The sequence below is a fragment of the Phacochoerus africanus genome, chromosome 1 (assembly GCF_016906955.1).
Source record: "Phacochoerus africanus isolate WHEZ1 chromosome 1, ROS_Pafr_v1, whole genome shotgun sequence".
In the NCBI taxonomy this organism is placed as follows: Eukaryota; Metazoa; Chordata; class Mammalia; order Artiodactyla; family Suidae; genus Phacochoerus; species Phacochoerus africanus.
In genome coordinates this window covers 82723267-82748704 of record NC_062544.1, presented here as the reverse complement: position 1 = coordinate 82748704, position 25438 = coordinate 82723267, and the positions used below count along the sequence as shown (strand labels likewise).

The following is a 25438-nucleotide window of genomic DNA, read 5'->3' as shown; positions in this document are numbered from 1 at the left end:
TATATGTATAGTTTAAGATATGTGTGTATATGTGTATGGGTTGTGTGTATATAGCTTCAGAGTAGCTCAGTGTATTAGATTGAAGTTCAGTATAGCTCAATGGCAATGACATAAATGTAGTTCTCCAATCAAAGCCTGGAGGTAGCCAGTCCAGACTTGATGGACACCACTGTGCTCAGGGATGCAAGTTCTTTTTATTTTCTTCCTCTGCCAGTGGGGTGGGGGTTACTGTTTCCCAAATCACCTCATGTTCCAAGATGACCATTAAGCTTCAGCCAGAAGGGAAAGAAAAGGAGAAGGGTACTTTTTCCTTCATGCCTCCCATGTTTCTAATTGTTATCCAGAACTTAGTAAGATGCTACCCCACTGGGAAATGCAGGTCTTTATCCCAGGTGGCTATTCGTCTGGCCAGAGACTGGGATTCTGTTGCCATGGAAAAAAGGGAGAGTGGACATTGGGGAGCAAGGTGAGGGCTCTACCACACTCAGGTAGGAGTCAGGCCACTAGCTGAATTTCTCAGAGGAGATAGTTTTAGTGTCAACTAACAGTGTCTTCTCTTCTCTCCAAAATAATTTCCCTTCCAGCTTGTTCAACAGGTAAATAACATTTCTTCTTATTCACTCCAACCTTTGCCCATTGAGAAGCATTACAGACAATCTTAAATCTGTGTATCCACCTGTCTAGGTGTTTCCAAATGCCCACTGTTCCCGACTGAGGTGGTCTTCGCCTTGGATGTGTCAGATGATGTCTCCCAGTTGGATTTTGAGAGGATGAGGGACGTTTTACTGTCTCTGTTGATGAAGATGGAAATCAGTGGGAGTAATTGCCCCACAGGTGCCCGGGTGGCTATCGTCTCCTACAGCAGCAAAACAGACTACCTGGTTCGCTTCTCTGACCACAAGGGGAGGACCACCCTCCTGCAGGCGGTCAGGGGACTCACCCTAGCCAGGTCCTCTGGCACAAGGAACCTTGGGGATGCCATGAGGTTTGTGGTGAGACATGTGTTCAAACGTGTGCGCTCAGGCCATCTGCTGAGGAAGGTGGCAGTGTTCTTCCAGGTGGGCTGGACCCAGGATGCAGGTTCCATCAGCACCGCTGTACTTGAACTCAGTGCCCTGGATGTCATCCCTGTTGTCATCACATTTACAGAGGGGCATAACCTCCCGGATGCCTTGTTGGTATGTGGGGGACCACGGCTGGGCAGGGGATCCAGGGGTTAGTGCCTGGTTCCTACCCTTCTATCAGGGATCACGTGAGGAGAGAAAGCTGGTCAGAGGAAGAATTCCCTAGAAACTGATGTATAAGCAGGGAGGGAGGGGCATGTCTCATTATAGACTCTGCTACCAGTGTTACTGCTGTTACCTACCGGCCACTCTTGAGCAGTGCTGTATGCTATATGCACCTTATAAACATTGTCTTATTGAATTATCCCCCTTTGCCTTAAATCTGTAAAGCAGGTGTCATTGCAGATCTCCCTTCCAGAGATAGGAAAACTGAGGCTTAGAGAGGTTAAGTATGTAATCAAAGCTCAGATACCTTGTTAGGGGCAGGCAGGTTTTATCTGCCTTCAGAGTCTTTGCTTAACCACTGTGCTAACCTGTACCATGGGAGTCCATCGACTGTCATTTTCTCTCCTCTTTTTCACTTGGGTTGGAAAATCCATATATATATATAGTGGGTAAGGGATACTGATTTTAAGGAAACAGTTGGATGGAATTTTAGGTGTGTTTAAAGCCCCAAGATGTAATTTGAGGTATTGAATGCTTTTTAGTGTTCTCTAAGATTTCTCATGACCCTTCCTGAACCATATGACTCTTCCAGCTTCTGTCATAATCATATGGTCCTGCCTGCTCTGGGTCTTGAAAATTGAATCCTATAGCTCTTTGTATCCAGCTTATTTCATTCAACTTAGTTCTCTTGTTCATCCATGCTGTGTTTATGGGTAATTTGTTCTTTTTTTAAAACTGCTCTTCTGAAGTATTCTAGTATGTGTTTATACAACTTATTTTTATTGGTTCTTAAAATTATTTATTTATTTACTTATTTATTTAAGTATAGTTGATTTACAATGATGTGTCATTTTCAAGTGTACAGCAAGGTGATTCAGTTATCTGCCAATCTATCATCTATTATCTATCTATATTCTTTTTCAGATTCTTTTCCCTTATATAACAAAATATTGAATAGAGTTTCTTTTGCTATACAGCAGGACCTTGTTTATCTATTTTATATGTAGTGGTGCATATGTTAATCCCATCCTCCTCATTTATCCCCTCCCTTCCCCCCCCGTAGTGACCATAAGTTTGTTTTCTTTTTTTTGTTGAATTAAAAAAATTATAGTTGATTTACAATGTTCCATCAATTGCTGCTGTACAGCAAATGACCCAGCCACCAATACACACACATTCTTTTTTTTTTTTTTAAATTTTCTATCATGTTCTAACCAGAGAGATTGGATGCAATTCCCTGCACTGTATAGCAGGATCCCATCGTCCAATCTAAATGTAACAGTCTGCACCTGCCAACCCCAAACTCCCGTCCATCCCACTCTCTCCCTCATCCCCCAGGCAAACATAAATCTGTCCTTCATGCCCATGACCTTTTCTGTTTTATAGATAGGTCATTTGTACTATATTTTAGACTCCATATATAAGTGATTATCATATGGTGTTTGTCTTTCTCTTTCTCACTTACTTCATGTATTATGAGAATCTCTAGTTCCATCCAAGTTGCTGCAAATGGCATTATTTTGTTCTTTTTTATGGTGAGTAGTATTCCATTGTGTATATGTACCACATCTTCTTAATCCATTCATCTGTTGATGGACATTTAGGTTGTTTCCATGCCTTGGTGATTGTGAATAGTGCTGCAGTGAACATAGGGGTGCATATATCTTTTTCAGTGAAAGCTTTGTCTAGATAGATGCCCAGGGATGAGATCGCTGGATCATATGTTAGCTCTCTATTTAGTTTTCTGAGGTACCTCTGTACTGTTTTCCATAGTGGTTGTACATTCCCACCAACAGTGAAGGAGAGTTCCCTTTTCTCCACATCCTCTCCAGCATTTGTTGTTTGTTGATTTGTTAATGATGGCCACACTTACTGGTGTGAGGCGGTACCTCATTGTAGTTTTGATTTGCATTTCTCTAATAATTAGTGACATTGAGCATTTTTTCATGTGCCTGCTGGCCATCTCATACAGATGAGTCATACACTTTTTTGGAGAAATGTCTATTTAGATCTACCCATTTTTTGATTGGGTTGTTTGTTATTTTTGGTGTTGAGTTGCATGAGTTGTTTGTATATTTTGGAGAGTAAACCTTTTTAAATTGAGTCTTTTGCAAAAATTTTCTCACAGTCTGTTGTGTTTTTGTTTTTCTTTATGGTTTCCTTTTCTGTGCAGAAGCTTGAGTTTAATTAGGTCCCATTGGTTTATATGTGTCCTTATTGTCTTTATTCTAAGAGGTGGGTCAAACAAGATATTGCTGTGATTATGTCAAAGAGTGTTCTGCCTATGTTTTCCTCTAGGAGTTTTATAGCATCTGGCCTTAATTACATTTAGGTCTTTAATTCATTTTGAGTTTATTTTTGTGCTTGGCGTTAGAAAATGTTCTAATTTCATTCTCTTAAATGCAGTTGTCCAGTTTTCCCAGCACCATTTATTGAAGAGACTGTCTTTCCTCCACTGTATGTTCTTGCCTTATTTGTCATAGATTCATTGGCCATAGGTGCTTGGGTTTATTTCTGGGTTTTCTATCCTGTTCCATTGATCTATATTTCCGTTTTTTTGTGCCAGTACCATACTGTTTTGATGACTATAGCTTTGTAGTAGAGTGTGAAGTTAGGGAGCATGATTCCTCCAGTTTCATTTTTTCTTTTCAATATTGCTTTGGCTATTCAGGGTCTTTTGTGTTTCTATACAAATTTTAAAATATTTTGTTCTAGTTCTGTAAAGAATGTCAATGGGGAGTTCCCGTCGTGGCACAGTGGTTAACGAATCCGACTAGGAACCATGAGGTTGCGGGTTCGGTCCCTGCCCTTGCTCAGTGGGTTAAAGGATCCGGCGTTGCCGTGAGCTGTGGTGTAGGTTGCAGACGCGGCTCGGATCCTGCGTTGCTGTGGCTCTGGCGTAGGCTGGCGGCTGCGGCTCCGATTGGACCCCTAGCCTGGGAACCTCCATATGCCGCAGGAGCGGCCCAAGAAATAGCAACAACAACAACAAAAAAGACAAAAGAAAAAAAAAGAATGTCAATGGTAATTTGATAGGGATTGCATTGAATCTGTAGATTGCCTTAGGTAGTATTGTCATTTTTGACCACATTGATAAGTTTGTTTTCTATGTGAACCACAACTTATTTATTTATCTATTCTCTAGACTTTACTTTTCTAACTGGAACCCATGTAAATACCTCATGGAGTATCTGGGATGATTTATCAAAATTAAGGGCAATTCTCTTTCTAAGAGATTTTAGGATGCTGATGAATATCAGGTTGAGCTATGTTCCATTGCCAATATTCAACTGTTTCTGACTTGAAAAAATGGAAATGTTATAGGGTTCAACCTAATAGCTAAGGAATTCAGCTGTGCTAGACCATTTGATTTTCTCTGAAGGTTGGATGTGCAGCACAAGTGGTAGGAGATAGATTTTGTTGACACAGCTGTGAATGTGCTGCTAAGAATCAATAGATAAGATTGTGACAATTTGCAAACAGTTGGGAAGGATGAACAAGACATCTTGGGTTTTGAGAAACAAATTTAAGTTGTACAAGGCGAGTTCTTTTTTCCATGTTAGTCCATCTTGCTTTGCAGGATGTCTGGACAGGGATGATGGCAACTTTCAGTAACTTCCTGAATGGATTAGTAAAGGCAGGGTGAAACAAGTCACAGTTTACTATTTTTATTTTCTATTTTTATTGACATATAATTGACTTACAATTTCTTGTTAGCTTCAGGTGTACAACATAGTGATTCAATGTATTATTATTATTAATTTTTTTTTGCTTTTTTGTCTTTTTAGGGCCTTACCTGTGGCATGTGGAAGTTCTCAGGCTAGGGGTCAAATTGGAGCTACAGCTGCTGGCCTATACCACAGCCACAGAAACATGGGATCCAAGCTGATGGCAACCTACACCACAGCTGATGTCAGTGCCAGATCCCCAACACACTGAGCAAGGCCAGGGATCATACCCACATCCTCATAAATACTACTTGGATTCGTTTCTGCTACGCCCCAATGGGAACTCCCATGATTCAATATTTTTATATATTACAAAATGACCACCACAATACAAAATGACCACCACAAGTCTAGTTATGGTATGTCACTATGTAAAGATATTACATAGTTATTGCCTATATTCCCCACACTGTACATTTTATATCAGTGACTTATTCATTTTGTTACTGGAATTTTGTACCTCTTAGTCTTATTCATCTATTTCCCTCATGCCCCTACCCACCTCTCTCTCTGTTGACCACCAGTTTGTTCTCTGTATCTATGAATCTGTTTCTGTTTTGTAATGTTTGTTTTCTCTGTATCTTTGAGTCTCTTTCTGTTTTGTAATGTTTATTCATTTGTTTCTTTTTTTAGATTCCACTCTTAAGTGAAGGCATACAGTATTTGTCTCTCTCCATTTGACTTATTCCTTTAGGATCATACACGTTATCATAAATGGCAAGATTTCATTTTTTGTGGCTGAGTAATGTTCTAGTATATGTGTATGTATATGTGCATATGTATGTATGTCTCTCTCCCTCTCTTTTTCCCTCCATCCCTCCCTTTCTCTCCCTCTCCTATACACACACACACACACACACACACGTGCACACACACCTGTCTATATATGTGTATGTATATATACTCCAGTCAACTATGGAAGGACACAGATTGTTTCCATGTCTTGGCTATTGTAAATAATGCTGCCATGAACCTAGGGGTGCATATACCTTTTTGAATCTGTGTTTTGTTCTCTTCGGTACACAGAAGTAAAATTACTTGATTTTATGGTAGTTCTATTTTTAACTTTTTGGGGCACTTCCATACTCTTTTCCATAGTGGCTGCACCAATTTATATTCCCACCAGCAGGGTGAGAGGGTTACATTTTGTCCACATCCTCACCAACAATTGTTATTTCATTTCTTTTTGTTACTAGCCATTCTCACTATCAGTCATAGGTGTGAAATAGTATCTCATTGTGGTTTTGATTTACATTTCCTTGACGATTAGTGATGTTGAACATCTTTTCACTTGCCTATTGGCCATCTGTATGTCTTTGGGAAAATATCTATTCAGGTCCTCTGCCCATTTTGTAATTGAGTCATTTTTTTTTTGATGTTGAATTGTATGCATTCTTTCTATACTTATTGGATAAATGGTTTACAAATATCTTCTCCCATCCAGTAGACTGCCTTTTCTTTCTGTTGATGGTTTCCTTCCTTTGCTGTTGGAAAGCTTTTTAGTTTGATGTAGTCCAATTTGTGTATTTTTGCTTTTGTCTCATACACATAGCAGTTTAAATTAGAGATGAAACTTTTGTCTTTGGCTCTTTCATCAACACTGAAGTTCTTTTGGAAAAGGATCTTTGTCTTTCTGAGTCTCGTTTTTCTCAACTCCAAAATGGAGAGAGGGTCACAACTAGACATTATCTGGATTCCCTTCCAGGTGTAATTATCTCTTTTCCAAAAGGCACTTCCCTAACATTTGGAGATTGACACTCAGGGTACAATTACAATTACCCCCACCCCGTGTATGCTTACCAGTCCTGCTCTCTGAGAAATGGTCCTGGGCAGACAGCAATTGGATGGTCCTTTGTCAAGATGTTCTTGCCCTCTCAGCTGCTTTAGGTTTGAGTGAAAGGCTGTCATAGTGTGTGTGAAGAACCCACCAGCTGAAATGTATTTGCATCTCAGTACTATCCTTTCTGTGTACTATCCTCTTCATTTCTTAGACATATTCTTGCCCCAGGATGCTTGGAGATGACTCTTTTCCTTACATTTAGCAATTTAGAAAGGATGTTAAATGGTATATAATACTATTTTATTTAGGGCTGAGAGGATTTGGTAGATGGCCTAAGAAATCTTTTCAATGTAACCCACAACCTCCAAGCATGTTTAAATGGACTGAGATATTAGGGCACCTGTTCATACAATCATTTCAAGTTGAATACCCATCATTCTTCCAGAAGCATCTGGGTGTTGTTCTGAAAAATAACATAGAGATGAAAGACAAAAGCCCCAACGATTGTCAAAGAGAGCCCTCAGACAGATAGTTCAGAAGCGAAATTACAGGACGTTCCCATTCTCCTAACTGGATCCACTTAAGGATAAAGTACAGAGTAGGGAAGGTTATGGGATGCAACACACCCAGTTGAAAAGAAATGAGGATTTTTCTGAAAGGCTCTGAGGATGGGGTTTTATGTTGTCTTAAACAATAAAACTCAAACCATAAAACTCAATTTAATCCCCCTGCCCCACAAAGTCAGAAAGTGGAGGATTAGAGGAAAACTACAGTTTATGTGTCTCCATTCAAATTTCACTTTATTTATAAATAGTCTAACATTTATTCCCTTGAAACAAGGGAAACAGCTCATGTTCATAGATCCAGGCACTGTTCTAAGATCTTGCACTTAACTGATTCATTCACTTAATCCTTACAACAACCGAAGAGGTAACTGGTGTTAAGGGGCCATTATTTAGGTGATGAAACTAGGACATAGAGCAGTGAAATAGCTTGCTCAAGATCTGGAGTCTCCATTCACAATGAGATTTTTATTAAAAAGTCAAAAACAGGAGAAGAAGATAGTCAAAAAGTTCCAAGTTCTTTCCATGTATTAATTTCATCTTTCCAAGAATACCATGAGAGAGATTTCTATTTCTGTGTGCTGCTCTTAAAAAGAATACAAAGAATATTATACTGGGTGCCATGGAGACAAAAACAGCTTTAGAAGAGGAAAATATTGAGGAGAAGGCCAAAGGGATTTGGGGGGTAATTTTAAAATGTTTGGCTTGTTACTCCCCTAGAGCCAGAATCAGCAGCCAATGGAAGGAATCAGGCAATGAGGCTTCAAACTTTGGCTTTGTCCCTTGTGTTATTTGAACATGTAATTTGGCATAGGCACCTCAATTTAGCACCTGTAAAATGGGGATAAACTTACAGGTATGCTGTGAGAGTTATAAGAGGTAGTATCCACAGGGACACCTGATATTCACTGTGTGTGTACACAATGAAGGCCATTATTACTGCCATCTCCTCAAGGTCATTAACTATATGCCTTTGCCCAGTAACTCTTTATTAAATCCAAAAGCTTCCGTTATAGTGCCTGTGAAGACCCAACCACATGCTTTTCATCTTTGTTATCTTCAATCCTCACTACTCAAAATGTGGTCCTGGGACCAGTAGACTAAACCAGCTCAGGTTTGTGAGAAATGCCAACTCTTTTTTTTTTTTCCAGGGCCACACCTATGGCATATGGAGGTTCCCTGGCTAGGGGTCAAATGGGAGCTGTGGCTGTTGGCTTATGCCACAGCCACAGAAACACCATATCTGAGCTGTGTCTGCAACCTACACCACAGCTCACAGGAATACTGGGTCCTTAATCCACTGAGTGAGGCCAGGGATTGAACCCGCATCCTCATGGATACTAGTCAGGTTCATAACCCGCTGAGCCCCAGTGGGAACTCCCAGGAATGCCAACTCCTAAGCTCCATCCCTGACCTAACCCATCAGGCTCTGCTTTTTTTTTTTTTTTTTGCTGCATTTGTGCCATGTGGAAGTTCCCCGGCTAGGGATCGAACCTGCACCATAGTTGCGACCTGAGTCCCTACAGTGACAACACTGGATCCTTAACCTGCTGCACCAAGATAACTCCCAGGGTCTGCATTTTTAATAAGATCCTCAAATGGTTTCCATGAATGTTAAGGTATAAGGAGCTCCTCACACTGTCCTACAAGTTAATCACGATAATGCATTTCCCAGAGGAGGTAAGGAAAGTGACCTGTAGAGGTGAGGTGAAGCGACTTGTTCTAAACAACAGGGTCCTGAAGTGGCACTCCCCTATGTCTGGTTCTGGAGTCCCACTCTCCCACCCAGCACTCTTAGTCTGAATTTACTGGGGCATCAGGAAACGTGAGCTGCCTCACCAGGTTCCTGGTGGGACTGTGTCACTGGCAGGAGCTGAATCTGGATGCCAGATAGTTTCTAATTCTCCTCCCTAAGGTCCCAGTCAGCCCTTGTCCGAGGCAAAGCCTCCTTTCGGCGCTTGCTTCTTTCCCCTTTCCTCCCATCTGCCTGAGCCAAGAGCCTCCTCAGCTCAATCCCAGGAATGAATGTGTCCCATAGCCTCTGGCAGCTCAGCCCAGCATTGACTTGAACCTCATGGGCCTCTCCAGCTCAGGGCCCCTGGAGCCTTCTTTAATGTTGGGGGCTGAGGTTTCAGGGTTGTCTGTATCTTTTGAGAATGTGTCTTTGTGTCTATTTTTTTTTTGTCACACCTGTGGCATGCGGAATTTCCGGGGCTAGGTATTGAACGTGCACCACAGCAGCTACCTGTGTTTATTAAACAAAAGGAGATGTTCACGCACATCCCTGGGCTGCACCCTTTCCTGTCCCCCCCCCCCCACATGCTCCTGTCTTTAGTGCACAATTAGTCTCACAAGAGCACATCTGGACATTCAGGTGGTTGACGGCATCACCAAAGGTGCTGATTCAAACCATAGGAAAGCTTTGAGCCTCACTTGGTTTGTTTCAGGTGCTCTGTTTGCGAGATTTTCTTCTCTTGTGCTGATGGGAGTTTGCAGTAGGAATCACTGAGCCAGTTTTCTCACTCTGGGGTTCCCTCCCATGAGATCTCTTAGCTTGCACTTTCTCCAGAATCCTCTTGTCTACCAAATCAGCAACTAGGACCAGGCTGGCCATCCAAAGCCAAAGTTACTGAATGTTAATGACCCTGTACTGAATCATAGTCCCCTGTGGGCTTCCAGAGTGTTTTTGTATCCTTGTTCCCAAAGTTTAAGTTTTGTTGGAATGGTACAAATTTTAAGTATTATCAAAAAAGTATTTTTCCTAGGAAAAGTTTAAAAAAAGGCAAGTTTTGTGGAAATGCCAATTCAGTTGAATTTGGTAGTTTTCCAACCAGCAGGACAGCAGATAGAGGCACTGCATCCTCTGAGCTGCTCCGAGTAGACAAGGTAACACAGTGTCCTGAACACAGGCAAATGCAGGAGACAATAATGGAGGAACAGGCTGTGTTGAAACAGGAAGAAATCTTAGCAGCTTTGACTGCTACCTTAAACTCTGTTGTTGAGGAAATAGGCTAGGGACTTGTCGAAGGCCACATAGCCAATTCTGGCAGACCAAGGCCTGGGACTCGAATTCCCTACACCTAGTCCTTTGGTGCTATATAGAACTTTCCCTGTGAACACTTCCTTTGTACAAACTGAAGGGTACATTTGAATTTCTTTGAAAACTTTCATACTACATTAAAAATTCTCTCAAATTCTGCATTTTGTAACACAATTCACCCATATTTCCTGTGGTTTAAAAATAATGTACACCGGAGTTCCTATTGTGGCTCAGTGGGTTAAGGACCCAACATTGTTTCTGTGAGGGTGCAGGTTTGATCCCTGGCCCAGCTCAGTGGGTTAAGGATCTGGCATTGCCATAAGCTACAGTATAGGTCACAGATGTGGCTTGGATCCTGAATTGCTGTGGCTGTGGTGTTGGCTTCAACTGCAGCTCCAATTTGACCCCTAGCCTGAGAACTTCCATATGCTGTTGGTGTAGCCATAAAATGAAAAGAGAAGAAAAAGAAAAAAACGTACATCACTTTAGCATTTCCCCAGAACCCTCGGAGTAAAGTCAATGCTCCTAGGGTTACTGCACTGTCCTCCTATCTCCTGGAACACTGCTGTGAATCCTGATTTCCGAAGCCTTCCAGTTTGCCTTGTGTGATTTCCAGTAAAAGCTCTCAATCTGTCTTATCCATGCCAACACTGTTCTCTCTAATCCTGGGTGATTTATTAGGTCTATTTGATTTGGTCAGATGGCCATGTGGAGTGGATTTGAATGTTGGATGTTGGTGACACTCCACTCACTGTGTCAGCCTCCCCCATCTGATCAGAAGTTCCAGGGTTTCAGATGTTCTGTGTGGCTGCCCATTGGAATGCGTGTTCTCTAATCTCTGGGGGAGTAGGGGCATTGAAAAGAATTCATGGACAGCCACTGCCTACCTCTGAGTCTTTGTACATGCTATTCTTCCCCACCATAATGCTTTCCCCTGCTTTTCTGCCAGGCAGGCATACTACTCATTCTCTCAGAAGTGTCAGATGCCATTGTCTTCATCAGGTTCCCTGTATCTCTTCCCTTTGAAATGAATCTCCTCTTCCTGTATTTATAGAATATATTATTGGGTCTCTTTCTTTCTTGAAAATTGTTTTTCCATTTTTCTCCTCATGTCTTTAAGCTCCTTGAAGATGTGGTTGTGTCAATTTTGTGTCTCAAGATGGCATGTGCTGATAAATTCCGTTGGCTCCTCAGCCCTCATCTGCCAGCCAGATGTAAGGACATTTACCTAGTTTCATCAGTCTTGGTTGGTTTGGATTCTAAGTCAGGAAGAAGTATAATTTAAGATTGCTTTTGCCATGGGAGACTTAGCTACATTCCCATGTTTGTTTTATGTTTTAGCGTAAAGTTCCACTCTTTATATTTCTTTCCCTACAAGGGCCTTTCCTTCAAGGAAGCTCAGTGTGAGGGAGCATGTTTGGGATATGTTGCAGTCCTAAGTGGAAATAGTGAAGAGTTCTGTATGGAGTATATGTTACAGAATATTCTTCTCCAGAGTAACCGCTGCCTGTGTCTCCCGAGCATCATACTGTCAGAGGAGGGTCCAGGTCTGCTTGGTCCTGGCCTCAGGGATGGAAGAAGATGGACTGGCCTTCAGGGAGGCCCTGTCTTCCACAGAGTGGACACTGTGATGGCCACAACTAAGCTTAGCTAGCCATCTCTTTGCAAATCGCACCTCAATTCCTAAGAGAAATAAGCTGAAAGCATTTCTAATTTCATTATGGTGTGGAAATCCTGCAAACAGTCTGCATTAGCAGGGAGGGTTGACTGTGAGACCTCATTTATGCCCAAGTCTCGGGGGCTCAGCACCATGAAGTGTTATTTCCGCACCTTTCACCAGTTATGTGGGTCCTTGGGTATGTGGGTGAAGGGAGGGGGTGCTTTGCTGCCTTCAGGACCTGGGCTCCTTCTGTCAGTGGCCCCATCATGTCTTAGGGCCTTAAGACCTTCTGGATCCTCTACATCTGGCTGGCAGATGAGGGCTGAGGAGCCAACGGAATTTAGCACATGCCTTGGAAATGGCACTTGTCACTTCCACTTACAAGCTGTTGGATAGACCCCAGTCATGTGGTCCAGTTAACTGCAAGGAAGGGTAGAAGTGCAGGCTAGTTGTGACGCTGGAAAGAAGAGGGAATGGCCTTGTTTATCCAGCCAGTTATCACAGGGACCTTGTGGGATTTATTATTAATATTCTTTGTTGTTTAAGCCTGATGTCGGTTATTAATCATAATTGGAAAGGTCCGTGAAGCAGATAAACAGATTTGCCACCCTTAGAAAGCTTTCCCTGGTTCCTCCTCACTCTTCCCAGCTCTGCACACCAGAAATACTCTGGAGAGGCCTCCCTCATGGTCTCTTCTTCTTTCCATGCTCATGGTTTACAACCTCTAGGACTACACCCTAGAAGGGTCTTTCTGTTAGGTTTACAACTCCCACTGCATTGCATACCATGGATGATCACTGAAGACTTACAGAATTAATAAATGATTGACGCCTCCCCTCCCTGACCCTCATTCCAACACAACCTGACATTGGCTGAGTTTTATACACGTTGAGGGTGTGAAGACCCACAGCTTATGTACTCACAGCAATGCTGGTCCACCCTCCAGGTTAGGATCAGAGACTATAAATGACTATAAATGACTGGAATGGAAATGGCAAATTATATAGACATATATAAGTAGGCATATTCTTTAAAAATATCATATTAATGTTTTTCTGGTATGAATTGGGAGATGCATGAAAAACATGGTCCGAGATTTAATGTGGCTAACGAGACCCTTATGTGTGTGTTTGCACTAGATGAATGGAACCAACAGATTTCATCTTTATGTCTGGGAGACAGAGGGCCAGCAAGATGTAGAGCACATGGCCCGCTGCACACTCTGCTATGGTAAGCCTGGATGGCATTACTGGTCAGACAGATGTCTTCACAACAGCATGAATTAACCTGGGCCAGTTCTGCTTTGCAGATAATTTGCTTGGTATGTGCAGAGCTTTAGAATTTGGGAATTTCCTGTTAACTCTGGATCCCAGGTTCTTCTTAGGAAGTCAGAATAGTCCAAAGAATCCCAGACACTGCATTCCTTTGTGGCTGTGGTCAGTCAGATATGAGTAGCGCCTGCCCTCTTTGGAGGGGTGAGTGTTTTCTGGTGTCTCATGGCCCCTCCCCGCCTTCTCTCCTCCTTGGCCTGCTCTGCTTCCTTACCAGTCCTGCCAGGCTCCATAGATGCCCAGGCTTGTGTTCCTTCTTCAGTGGCAACTTTGTAAAGGACAGACAACTGAACTTAGGTCAGGAGTCCTGGGTTCACAGCCTGGAACTGCCATTGGCCACCAGTGGGGTTTTGGTATTGGCAAGTCATTCCGTCTTGGAGCCCTCAGCTTCTATCACCATATCCCACACCCCACACTGGCCTGGGTTAGAGAGACTGTGATGCTGAAACCCACGTGTGCCCAAGTGTGAAGGACTCTCATCCACACCCAAGTCACTTGAGGCCAGAGTGAGTCCTGAAGGGGATGTCAAAAGGGGACTTAATTGTTCCCTCTCCTTGACCCACACTAAGACCTAAATCTGCCTTGAGAGATTTGGCTCAGAGAACTCAGTCAGGTCAAATGCAGGAACTGGTGTTTGTAGATTGTGTCACAGCTGATGAACTGCTTTCACATCCATGGCCTTGTTTGACATGTGGTCCCTCTGGGCCTCCATCCCCCTCCTGTGGAAGAAGAAACCTAGCTGGGCTTCATCAAGCCTGAGCTTTTGCTTCACACCAGGCATCGTTCTGAGCACTCACCTATGTTGACTCCTTTTAAACTACACAAACGACCTCATAAAGGAGGTATCATTATTATTACTATCATTGTCTTCATCTGACAGATGAGGAAGTTGAGGCCATGAAAAAGCTGAGTAATCTGCCTCACATCACACACCCAGTAACAGGTCAGGCCTGATGGAACCAGGCAGGTGTCTGTGAACCTAGGGATTAGGAAGTCGGATGGCCTCGTGGTTGGAAACGCTCAATAAGGAATCAGATCCTCTCAACTCTTCTTCTGGAAAATGGGCACATTTGCTTATAATGCCCATCTGCTGGCTGAGTCCACCCCACGCAGGTAGCCCTCAGCAGTGGTTCTCCTTACTGAGTACCTGGAAGGGTGTGCACCTGGAAAGGGAAGGGACATATGGTAACTTCATCTCTCCCTGCCTCTCCCCTGCAGACCAGTGCCGCCCAGCCCCCGAGTGTGGGTGGGACGCATCGGGGCCGCTAGCTGTGGATGTGGACGTGGCCTTCGTGGTGGACAGCTCCCATGGAGTGGACGCCAGCTTCTACCGTGCTGCCTTGACTCTGGTGAATGCTGTGCTGGATGACGTGGAGGTGGCTGTGCAGCCGAGTGCAACCCCCCATGGGGCCCGCGTGGCCCTGGTGACGTACACGACCCTTGGCTTCTGGCCGGGTGCCCGGCAGCCCCCTGTGCGTGAGGGCTTCCACCTGACCTCCTACGGCCACCGGACGCAGATGCAGAGGCGTGTGCATGAGGCTGCAGGCCACCCCTTGCAGGGAGCCCCTGCCCTGGGTCATGCCCTGGAGTGGACACTGGAGAGGGTGCTCCTGACAGCCCAGCTGCCCGGGAGGGCGCAGGTCCTCCTTGCCATCGTGGCCAGCGAGACCAGCAGCTGGGACCAGGAGAAGCTAAGGACTCTGTCCTTGGAGGCCAAGTGCAAAGGCGTCATTTTGTCTGTGCTGGCCTTGGGCCCGGGGATAGGGACCCGCGAGCTGGAGGAGCTGGCTCGTGTGGCCAGTGCCCCCTCAGAACAGCATCTCTTGCACCTGGAGGGGATCTCAGATCAGGAGATGGCCTATGCCCGAGGCTTCACTCGGGCCTTCCTGAATCTCCTAAAAAGTGAGCAGTCCCAGAGCCCTGGGGGCGGGGTGAGGGTGGAGTGTGGGGAGAGAGGGCAAGTACAGAGCTGGCACTTGGGCAAGTGGGTGCCCTTCACACCTTCACTCTTGCTGAGTTGTGCACAGCTCCAAATCTTCTGCAGAATCCCTAGGGAGCACCCCATTTTTAAAGACCTTGAACTATGTTGCCCTGACACTGTGTCAAGCCTAGTTTTCTGTCTGGAACTTCTCCTCTGGTGGCTGAGAGGCTTCAGGTTTCCCACCTAACCTCTCAATTTTCTTTTACCAAAATGAGAATTACAGTTTCTTCTCTATTTGTGAAGAGTATATTCAAGTACATTCATGAACACACCATTGCCATGCATACATAAGGCATAGTTATTGTTATGACTCTCTGCATAACAGGGCTATGGAACAGTGCTTCTTAGATTTTAACATGCACATACATTTCCTGGGGATACAGTTAAAATTTGGCTTCTGATTCATTAGGTCTGAGCTGGGTCCTGAGAGTCTGCATTTTTTAATAAACTCCTGGTTGATACTGATGCTGTTGGTCTGTGGACCACACTTTGAATGGCAAGTTCTGTAGGGACTCGCCAGGAAGGGAGGGAGTCAGGATGAAAGTCCGATGTCTCCCACCTCAGGTTGGGTGGGTGAAGTCACCAGTGAAATTTAGGGGCCACTGTGATAGTGCATCTCAGCTGGAATTCTTCCGTGCACCCTGACTTGGTATCCATACTTCTGCTGGGAACTAGGTAAACCAAGTTTATGGGCAACTAGTACCAAATCTGTAACCCAGGCATGATAATAGAAGTGGTTAGGATTGAGGGGTGGGTATCACCCTGGTCACATTTCCAGAAGTTTGTTCTGCTGGGCATAGTCCAAAACAACTCTTGGAACAAGGAGGCCTTCTTACCTTCCTTGCTGGGAGACCTTGGTTTCTCAGTTTAAAAGTGGATGAGACATCCTCCTGGGAGCCCTGAGGAACATCTGCCCATTTGTCACTGAAGGAATAAAGGGAGTCTGATGTGGACATCTTAGAAGAACTGACACAGCATTTGTGCCCCTCTCATTTGAGGGGTATGGGTGATTTGTTCTAGTCTGAGCTTTGCCACTACTGAGCTGTGTGAGTCTAGAAAGGTCAGTGAACCATGCTGAACTTTAGATTCCTTGCCTTTATAGGAGGTGGAGGATGGAATTGTAATAAATGGTTGATGGCTTCATGATTCTTTGACAGAGAAGTAGGCTAAAGGATACCTTTTCTAATCTGCTTTAATTTCACTTTATCTTTTATGTTTTATTATATTAGGTTGCATTTCATATTTTGTTCTGTTCTTTTATGTTGTGATTTTAATTACTTAATTTAATTAATTCTGGCTGCGCCCATGGCATATGGAAGTTACCAGGCTAGGGATTGAATCTGAGCTGCAGCTGTGACAATGCCAGATCCTTTAACCCACTGTGCTGTGCCAGGAATTGAACCCACACCTCTAGAATGACCCAAGCCACTGCAGTCGGATTCTTAACCCATTGGGCCACAGTGGGAACTTGGTGCGATTTTATTTTATATTGCTTATATGATAGAATGCATTTAATGCTTTTATTTTGTTTGTATTTTAATTTATTTTTATTTTCTTATTTTTATGCTTTGTTTGAATTAACATCTTTTTGATTTTATGTCAATTTTTTTTTGGTTTTTATATTTTTTATTTTGTTGCTCTTTTATTTTATTTTTTATTTTTTAAATGATTTTTATTTTTTCCATTATAGTTGGTTTACAGTGTTCTGTCAATTTTCTACTATACAGCAAAGTGACCCAGTCACAAATATATATATATATATATATATATATACACACACACACACACATACATATACATGTTCTTTTTCTCATATTTCCTCCATCGTTCTCTATCGTAAGTGATTAGATGTAGTTCCCAGTGCTACACAGCAGGATCTCATTGCTTATCCATTCCAAATGCAGCAGTTTGCATCTATTAACTCCAGATTCCCAGTTCATCCCACTCCCTCCCCCTCCCCCTTGGTAACCACGAGTCTGTTCTCCAAGTCAGAAAAACGAGTTTCTTTTTTGTGGAACTCTTTGTTCTGTATATTAGATTCCAGATATGTGATATCATAAGGTATTTGTCTTTTTCTTTCTGACTTACTTCACTTAGTATGAGAGTCTCTAGTATCATCCATGTTGCTGCAAATAGCATTATTTTGTTCTTTTTAATGGCTGAGTAGTATTCCATTGTGTATATATACCACATCTTCTTAATCCATTCATCTCTTGATGGACATTTAGTTGTTTCCATGTCTTGGCTATTGTGAATAGTGCTGTAATGAACATGTGGGTGCATTTGTCTTTCTCAAGGACAGCATATTTTACTCTTGATTTCATTTTGTGTCTAAAGTTGTATGTCTTAATGGATAATATTTTGTTTTTATGCTTTATTTTAATTTGTTTTATTTTCAAGTTTCATATAATTTTGTGCTTAAGGTGATTTGATATTTTGTTTTATCTTCAGGTAGAACAAACCAGTACCCACCCCCAGAGCTCACTGAAGAGTGTGGGGGCCTGAGCCGAGGGGACACTCTGCTATTGAGGAGGCAGCAGCAACAACTCCTGCCTGAGAGGTAGGATGAGGGCAGGGCCAAGCTTTTCCCATGGCTCTGTCTCCTGTGGGTGACTGTCTCCCTCAAGTCATAGGCAGTGCCTGCCAGTCCTTGATCTAACTCATACCATTGGGGCTTAGATGCTCCTGTGTTTGATCACTCTGAAATGGTTTGGTTTTTCTTTTCTTATTCTTCAATATTAAGGTTAATATAGGACCGATAAAAAATTCAAAGATATTGGCATATAATTTTCTTTTATGTAGTATCTTTGTCTAGTTTTGGTATTAGCAATGAGATCCTCTTATATAGCACAGGGAACTATATTTGGTCCCTTGTGATGGAATATGATTAAATATAATGTGAGTCATTTTGCTGTACAGTAGAAATTGACAGAACACTGTAAATCAGCTATAATGGAAAAAATCATAGAAGAAAATTCAAAGAGCATGTAAGTGTATAAAAGCAAACACTCAGAATTTTCTATTTTACCCTGTTCCCCATCCTCTAATCCCATGTCCAGAAGTAAACCTGATAATGCTAGACATATTATTCTGATGTTTATCCTGATACCTCTGCAAACCTAAGACAACAGCTGATGCAGTAACAAAGTCCTCAGGAGATGCCCAAGCCCGATGTTCCCCATGCCCAGCTACACCAGGTGGGACTCACTTCCTCGTTCTCATGGTTTTTGGGTTCTGTGCAGGTTTCCCAGGAGCCGGTTTGGCAGATCTGCCCTTGCCAGTGATTTGGAAGCACTTCAAGCAACAGACTCTTTTCTAGAGGAGACTAGAAAAGCCACAAGGACATCTATCACTCAGCACTCGAAAGGGGCACTCGAAAATGATGAAAAGAGTGGCTACAATGCTGAAGAAAATGAGCAGGAAAAGCCTGCACAACCAAAAGAAACGGGAAAAGAAAGAAATTCAGGCACTGCCTATGGTAAAACCCCTACTCTCCCTTGCTCTTTGGGTTGAGTTTACTTTTTAACACCCTTAGCTTAAAAAAAATTTCTTGTGCTCTGTGGTAGCATGCCGACTTTGGCTTTTGACAGTTTCCTTCTAAATGCACAAATTCATGTGCGTAGCTAAAGAAACTAGTTTAAGGAAACCATATATGAAGGCTGACCTCTGTCTGACTGTAAAACTAGAGCTAGCAGAAGCTGTCTTAGGGAGTATTTTGGAGACTCCCCCTGTGGAGTGTCTGTACTTCATTGCAGAGAAGCAATGGTTTGTTTTGGAAGTGGCGAAACTACCTTTGACCTTGGGGGAAAATGGCTTGTAGAAGCCTCCTTCATCTCTGAGTGGCCGCATGTGTTCTGACCAAGTTTAAGGAACACTTGGGATCCATGTAAAACAACTGCAGCATCCATTCTGGATTCAGCCTCTAGTAACACAAATGCCATTGCCACATGGGATCCACAGATTAGGCCAAAGAACAAAGACATTAGGAAGAGATATGGGGGAATTTGACTCTGAAGTTTTAAAAGGGTAGAAGGAAGAGAGCTGAGAGAGTTTCTAGTGAGTGGTGTGGTCAGTCCTGCTTATATTAAGTGAGAGGTCACTGCCCAGAGGTTTTGAATGTACTTAGATGGTCTGGTGCTGCTAGCTGGGTGGCCATGGGAAAGTTAGTTACTTTTGTTGTGGCTCAGTTTTCTGATCAGTAAAGTGGGGATTATGTGAATACCTACCTCATGGGGTTGTTTTGAGAATGAACTTGAAAATTCATATGTTTGCTACACAGGAAGCATGCAGGTTAGCTGTTAAGATGCTGAAGTGTCCAGTCTCTTAGATTCCAAAGCAAACATCAGATAGACGCAGGAATAGGCATTCCTAGCAGGGACAGTAACATTTTACCCCTTAGGCTAAACATTAAGTGTAGAAAAACATTTCTTATTGATTGTTATTTATTTATTTATTTTTTTGGTATGTAATATCTGCTAAGGATTACTAAGGCAGTGATTTTTTTTTCAGTCTTGGCTATAAATTAGAATCATTTGGGAATCTTTAAAGACCCTCAGTGCTCAGAATTCATCTCAGCCCAATTCAGTCAGGTTCTGGGTGTGATTCCACTGGGCAACCAGATGTGAGAAGCACGGCCCTGAGGACTCTTTTCTTACAAAATTAAGGTGAAAGGGATGGAAGAGAGCTTCCTGGTGACCTAATCAATCTTATTCACAGAAGCTTGAAGGTTTCCAGAATTGCCCATGCTCTCCTGTTGCACCCCCAAGGCCATCCTGAGCCTTCACCACCTCTTCACGCTCCTTCCCTCATGTCTTTTCCCCTCAGCAGATGCCCTTATGTTTTTGCTTGCAGAAGAAATAAAGGTGGCCAGGTGCAACCTCCTGCAAGTCCCCATGTCACTCACAGCCTTCCTCTCTGCCCTCCAGTCAGGGGAAAGAGCTGTCCCTGTCTTTGAGGGTGTGCTGAACACCAAAAGGACCAAAGGGCCCTGGGAGACCTCATGCCTTGAGTGCCTCAGGTTGGGGCCACTGTGACCCGCTGGCTCCCTCCTCAAGCCAGCTCCTGTCTTGGCTTCAGAGACAACATCCTTATCTTTTAATCTCCTTCTGATCAGCCCATCTTTCCCCAGGTCCATCCTTAACAGGAGGATCCAGGTTTTATGGAGCCAGAAGTTTGTACAATTTAGAGGACCCTCTTAAAGAATACAAACATTGAAATTAAGGGCAAAAGTAGATATTTATTTAGAAGAGGCTTACCCACATAAGGAGCCCTTCAACAGCTTCGGCTTAGGCTTCATTAATTTCCTGGTGAATCCGCAGTGCCTTCCCCAGGTCCTGTCTTAGATCTCAAAGCTGTCTACACACACTATCGGGCATTCCTACTGTGACTTCAGCTCTCCCCTCTGTAGAAACAACTCCAACTCCAGATCCATATCTTTTGCCTGTAACTCTCTTCTAAGCTGCAGACCAGGATATTTAGCCACTCTGCTGACTGCATCATTGGACATGCCCACAGTCCTCTCAAACCCAGTTAAGCAGACAGGCGTTGTCTTTCTCATTGAACCTTCTCCCCACTTATTCCTTTACTGCAAGGAACTACACTGGCCCAGGCATGGAAAGCCATACCCACCCATCACTAGCTGTTCTTTGCTCCCCACCTCTACTCCTAGCTGGGTACCAGATCTTGGCGTGGCTCTCCTCAGCATCCTTCAGACCCACCCTCTTCTCCTCCACATCTTCCCTCTCTGTACCCAGGCTTCCACCTCGAGTGTAATCTCAGTGTCCTCTGACTGGTCTTATTTCTTCCCATTTGTCCTTTCCCCCCAATTGCATTCTGAAGATCAAATTGTTTTTTCTAAAATGAATATCTGGCCCAGTCATTTCTCTTCTATGGTCCCCCATTGTCATAAGATCATGTCCAGGAACCCAAGTGGGGTACACAGGCTTCTGCATGGTCCTCAGAGTCTCACTAGCCACCACTGCCCTGTGTACATTTTTGGTGCTATTGCAGCAGCTCTCCTACCCTGTTCTTTATTATGTCTCCATGGCATTGCTCCCTTACCTGCTCATCTCCATATCCTCTCCTCAGCATCTACTTGGACTGCATCTGCTCATCTTTTACTGCTCATGCTGGTGTTACCCAGACTTGGAGCCCTCTATGTCTCTGGGAGAGGGCTCTTACTAAGCATCCAGAGCCTTTCTGCGCCCCTGCATCTCGGGCCAAGTTCTGCCAGAGCTCTGGCGCCTTTGCTGCATCTATTTGTGAAGAATTAAATGAACATCGTCTCTCTTCCCAGCACCCAGGCTGATCTTGGTCTGATTTCAATTTCAGGGTAATCTCCAGAATGTACAGATCTATTTTGTGATTTTCTTCTCCCAGTAGGGTTACATGGTAAAACTTGTACATCAGGAGACAGCTGGTCTCAGCAAAATTGCACTTTCCCTGTCACTGCTCTCCATACCTTTCCAGCCATCTCCTCTCTCTTCCCTCTTCTTTCTTCCCTTCTTGGATTCTGTGGACTTGTTTCAGTAAAACTGACTGCTGCTGCTGGGTTCTTCTGAGAAGTTGAAAGTTATTACTCATGGGAAAATTAACACCACATGTAAAATTGGAGGCTGTCAATAATTTCATGGGTGAAATAGCCCCTGGCACGTTTTCATACCGATAGGAAAAAATTAAAGAGTCTGAGGCTTCCTGGGCGTTAGGTTTCTAAGTTTTCTTAGAAATAATTGGTTTAAAGCAATGAGGTTTTACTCACCTATAGCTGTACCATATAAGCTATTTCCATTTTCTGGTCAATAATTTAGAATGGAATCAAATGAAAAATTTAGTTCCTTTTTTGCAATAGCCACGTTTCTGATGCCCAGCAGCCACCTGGGCAGTGGCTACTGTATTGGACAGGGCAGATATAGAGCGTTTTCCTCAGGGAAGAACATTCTACCGGACAGTGCGGCCCTAAGAAGTATAATCTTAAAAGAAACAACCACTGTCTGATGGGCTCCCAGGTTCAAGGCAAGGGTGGGCCTCCTAAAGACCAAAGCCACAAAGTGCCGCTAGGAAAAGTGAATGGTTTGTTTAAATGAATCTGTTTGGAATCAGTTTAAACAATTCCAAATGGATTGGCCAGGGTAAGTGTCAGCTGGTTGCTGAGCCCCAAATCTATTTGTTGAACCCGCAGAGTACAGTGAAAAGTTCACCCTGGAGTTTTTTTGTTTGTTTGTTTGTTTGTTTTGTTTTTTTTTGTTTTGTTTTTTTTTGTTCACATTTTTTTTGAAGAAGTGTTTGTTCTGGCTTCTTCTGCCCATGCCTTTGTTGCTTCCTGTGTTACAGCCTCCATGGAATCATGAAATAGGCCAATTCTGATGTGCTTGTTTGAGGTACAAGACAGTTCCTATGAATGGATCTCATTCTCTGAGGTCCAAGACATCTGGTCACTTATTCAAGATTATGCTAGAGGGAGGTGAGCAAGCAGCTTCCTAGGAACAGACTATGAATTGTAGCTTCCTAGGAAAAGACTATGAATTGATTTATGAAAACAATATCCTTTTCTTTTTGGACTGTGCCCACAGCATGGAAGTTCCCAGGTCAGGGATTGAACCCATGACGTGGCAGCAACCTAAGCCACTGCAGTGGCAACGCACCAATCCTTAGCCTGCTGCGCCATAAGAGAACTCCCAATAATATCTTCTTTATTTGGGAGTGCTTGGAAGGTCCAGGGGAAATTCATTTGGTGGATACCATCATTTTGTGCTGTAGGGCTGACCTGACACAAGAATATTTTTTCCCTGATATAAAGTGTGCCCAAGGAAATCTATTCTCCCTAGATGCCAAAGGTTACAGACTTGGGAAAATTCATGTGTGACTGAAAATTTAAAATAGGCACTCCCAGAGCTCGCTTTTATTGTAACTTGTTGATTATTTATTTATTTTGCTTTTTAGGGCTGCAGGTGAGGCCTATGGAAGTTCCCAGGCTAGGGGCTGAATCAGAGCTGCAGCTGCTGGCCTATACGACGGCCACAGCAATGCAGGACCTGAGCTGCGTCTGTGACCTACGCCAGAGCTTACAGCAACACCAGACAACACTGAGTTTTGAGGCCAGGGATCAAACCCACATCTTCATGGATACTAGTAGTGTTTGTTACCACTGAGCCACATGGGAACTCCCCATGATTCTCAATGCTATTTTCCATTTTCCAAGAACATCGTGTTTTTCTTTTAATAGATGCCTTAACTTCTTGGGCAAGTGTCAGGGTACAGTAAATAATAAATTAGCTGGATTTGCTTGGGCCATTCGAAGGCTGGAAGGTTTGGAGATTTGGCAAGGGTTTGAGATGGTTTGAAAAAAAAGAGGGAAATAAGCATAATAAGCCAGTAAGGAGTTCTCTTGAATTTTGTCAAATGCTTTTTCTTTATGTGTTGAGATGACCATATTTTTTTCAAATTTTATTTTTATTAGAGTATAGTTGCTTTATAGTGACCAAGTCTCTCTCTCTCTCTCTCTCTCACACACACACACACTTTTTCTTATGTTATCTTCCATCATGGTCTATCCCAAGACACTGGATATAGTTCCCTGTGCTGTACAGTAACCTCATTGCTTATCCATTCTAAATGTAATAGTTTGCATCTATCTGCTATGGTTTTTATCTTTTATTCTGTTAATTGGTGATTTGTATATGTCGAACTATCCTTGCATCTCAGAGATAAATCCCACCTGATCATGGCATATGATCCTTTTAATGTGCTGTTGAATTTGGTTTGCTAGCATTTTATTGAGGAAAGATTTATTGATTTATTCATTCACTCATTCATACATTGTGTGGTATATCTGTCATATACTCAGTGTAAAATAATAGCTCTAACTGTATTGCCCCTTTCACATGTTATGTGACACCTTACAACAAACTTGTGGTGTAGTTTTCCTTTTTTAAATATTGTTTTTATATTTGGAGGAAATTGAGGTTCAGAGAACGTGAGTTACTTGCTGAAGGCCACACAGCCAGGTGTTGGTGAGGTTAGGATTAGTTTTTAGGTTTGTGAATCCAAACTATTGCTTCTTTGCTGCTGTGACGCAGATAGTTCAGCTCTGCCTGTATTTGTTTTGTTGCAGATCCTTGTTCCCTAGATCCAGTGGAAGGTGAGTGCCAGAATTATGTCCTAAAATGGTCCTATAACAAGGAGGAGCAGACTTGCCGACAGTTCTGGTATGGCGGCTGTGGGGGCAATGCCAACCGATTCGAGACCAAGGAAGAATGTGAAACCTGGTGTGTCCCATCTCCCCAGAGAGGCAGGCAGAGCCACAGAGCTGCCGCCTCTGTTTTAATAACTGATGAAACTGAGATGCCCTTGCCCGAGACCATGCCCCATGGCTCATAAGTGATGAAGCCCAGGCTACAACCTCAGAGGTCAAACTCCTTACCCTGTGAAGTTTTTCCTTTCAGTGAGGGCTTGGGCCAGATGACTGCATTCTAGTCATTTCAGAAAAGAACTGAAACCTTCCTGAAAGTTTTTCAATGATTTCAAACTGAATGTAAAAGAAACTTCACCTTACCCAAAAATTTTCTTGGCATTGTAGCAAAAAGAAAATGTTCTTGGCTTTGTGAGTAAAACCTAATTTGGAAATGAATTGTAACTTAACTTCCTTTTTTTATAGTTAAGAGAACATGGAAGCATAAGTCAAAGTGGGGGTCTGGAAAAGGGCAAATTTCATCCTTACTAATAAAGGCATTCTTGGTGTGATGTGAGATATCCTCATTGTGATCTTGTTATACTTCGTGATGTAGCAGTTGATAGAGAGGAAACAGCAGTGAGTTTGACATAAACTGCAGTGACTCCTGTCCTTCAAAACTTGGTGACTCAAAAATGAAGGCTGACCTTGTCAGTGCATATGTGAAACAAAAGGTCTAGGTTCACTGAGGATGAAAAATGTTGCCATGTAGATAATGAGGATGACTACAGTTTTACAAGCTCTTCCGCTTGCTCACAGCTTAGTTGCCCAGGCCTTTGAACATGGGCCCATCTTGAGGACAGGACTAGAGCTGTCCTCAATTGCACAGAATTCTAGAGCTACACAGTATTAAGGGTTCCTGGTGTGGGGCCTCTGGAGCACCATGTATTAGTTGGCTCA

General features: G+C 43.1%; 1 protein-coding gene across 7 annotated transcripts in view; it reads left to right on the top strand.

Annotated features, from left to right (window-relative positions):
- Positions 1-25050, top strand: part of LOC125120356 (collagen alpha-4(VI) chain-like) — a 134040-nt gene extending 108990 nt beyond the window's left edge. For 2 of the 7 annotated variants that reach the window (XM_047768426.1, XM_047768409.1), the window contains 7 exons: positions 585-596; positions 685-1178; positions 13140-13230; positions 14550-15233; positions 17764-17872; positions 18555-18790; positions 24422-25050. In XM_047768426.1, the coding sequence (XP_047624382.1) occupies positions 585-596; positions 685-1178; positions 13140-13230; positions 14550-15233; positions 17764-17872; positions 18555-18790; positions 24422-24687 (1892 nt within the window). In that variant the 3' untranslated portion in view covers positions 24688-25050. Of the gene's footprint in view, positions 1-584; positions 597-684; positions 1179-13139; positions 13231-14549; positions 15234-17763; positions 17873-18554; positions 18791-22641; positions 22885-24421 lie in introns of those variants that run through there. The other 5 variants (XM_047768436.1, XR_007133309.1, XM_047768419.1 and 2 more) reach the window with 5 other exon arrangements.
- The last annotated feature ends 388 nt before the right edge of the window (positions 25051-25438 follow it).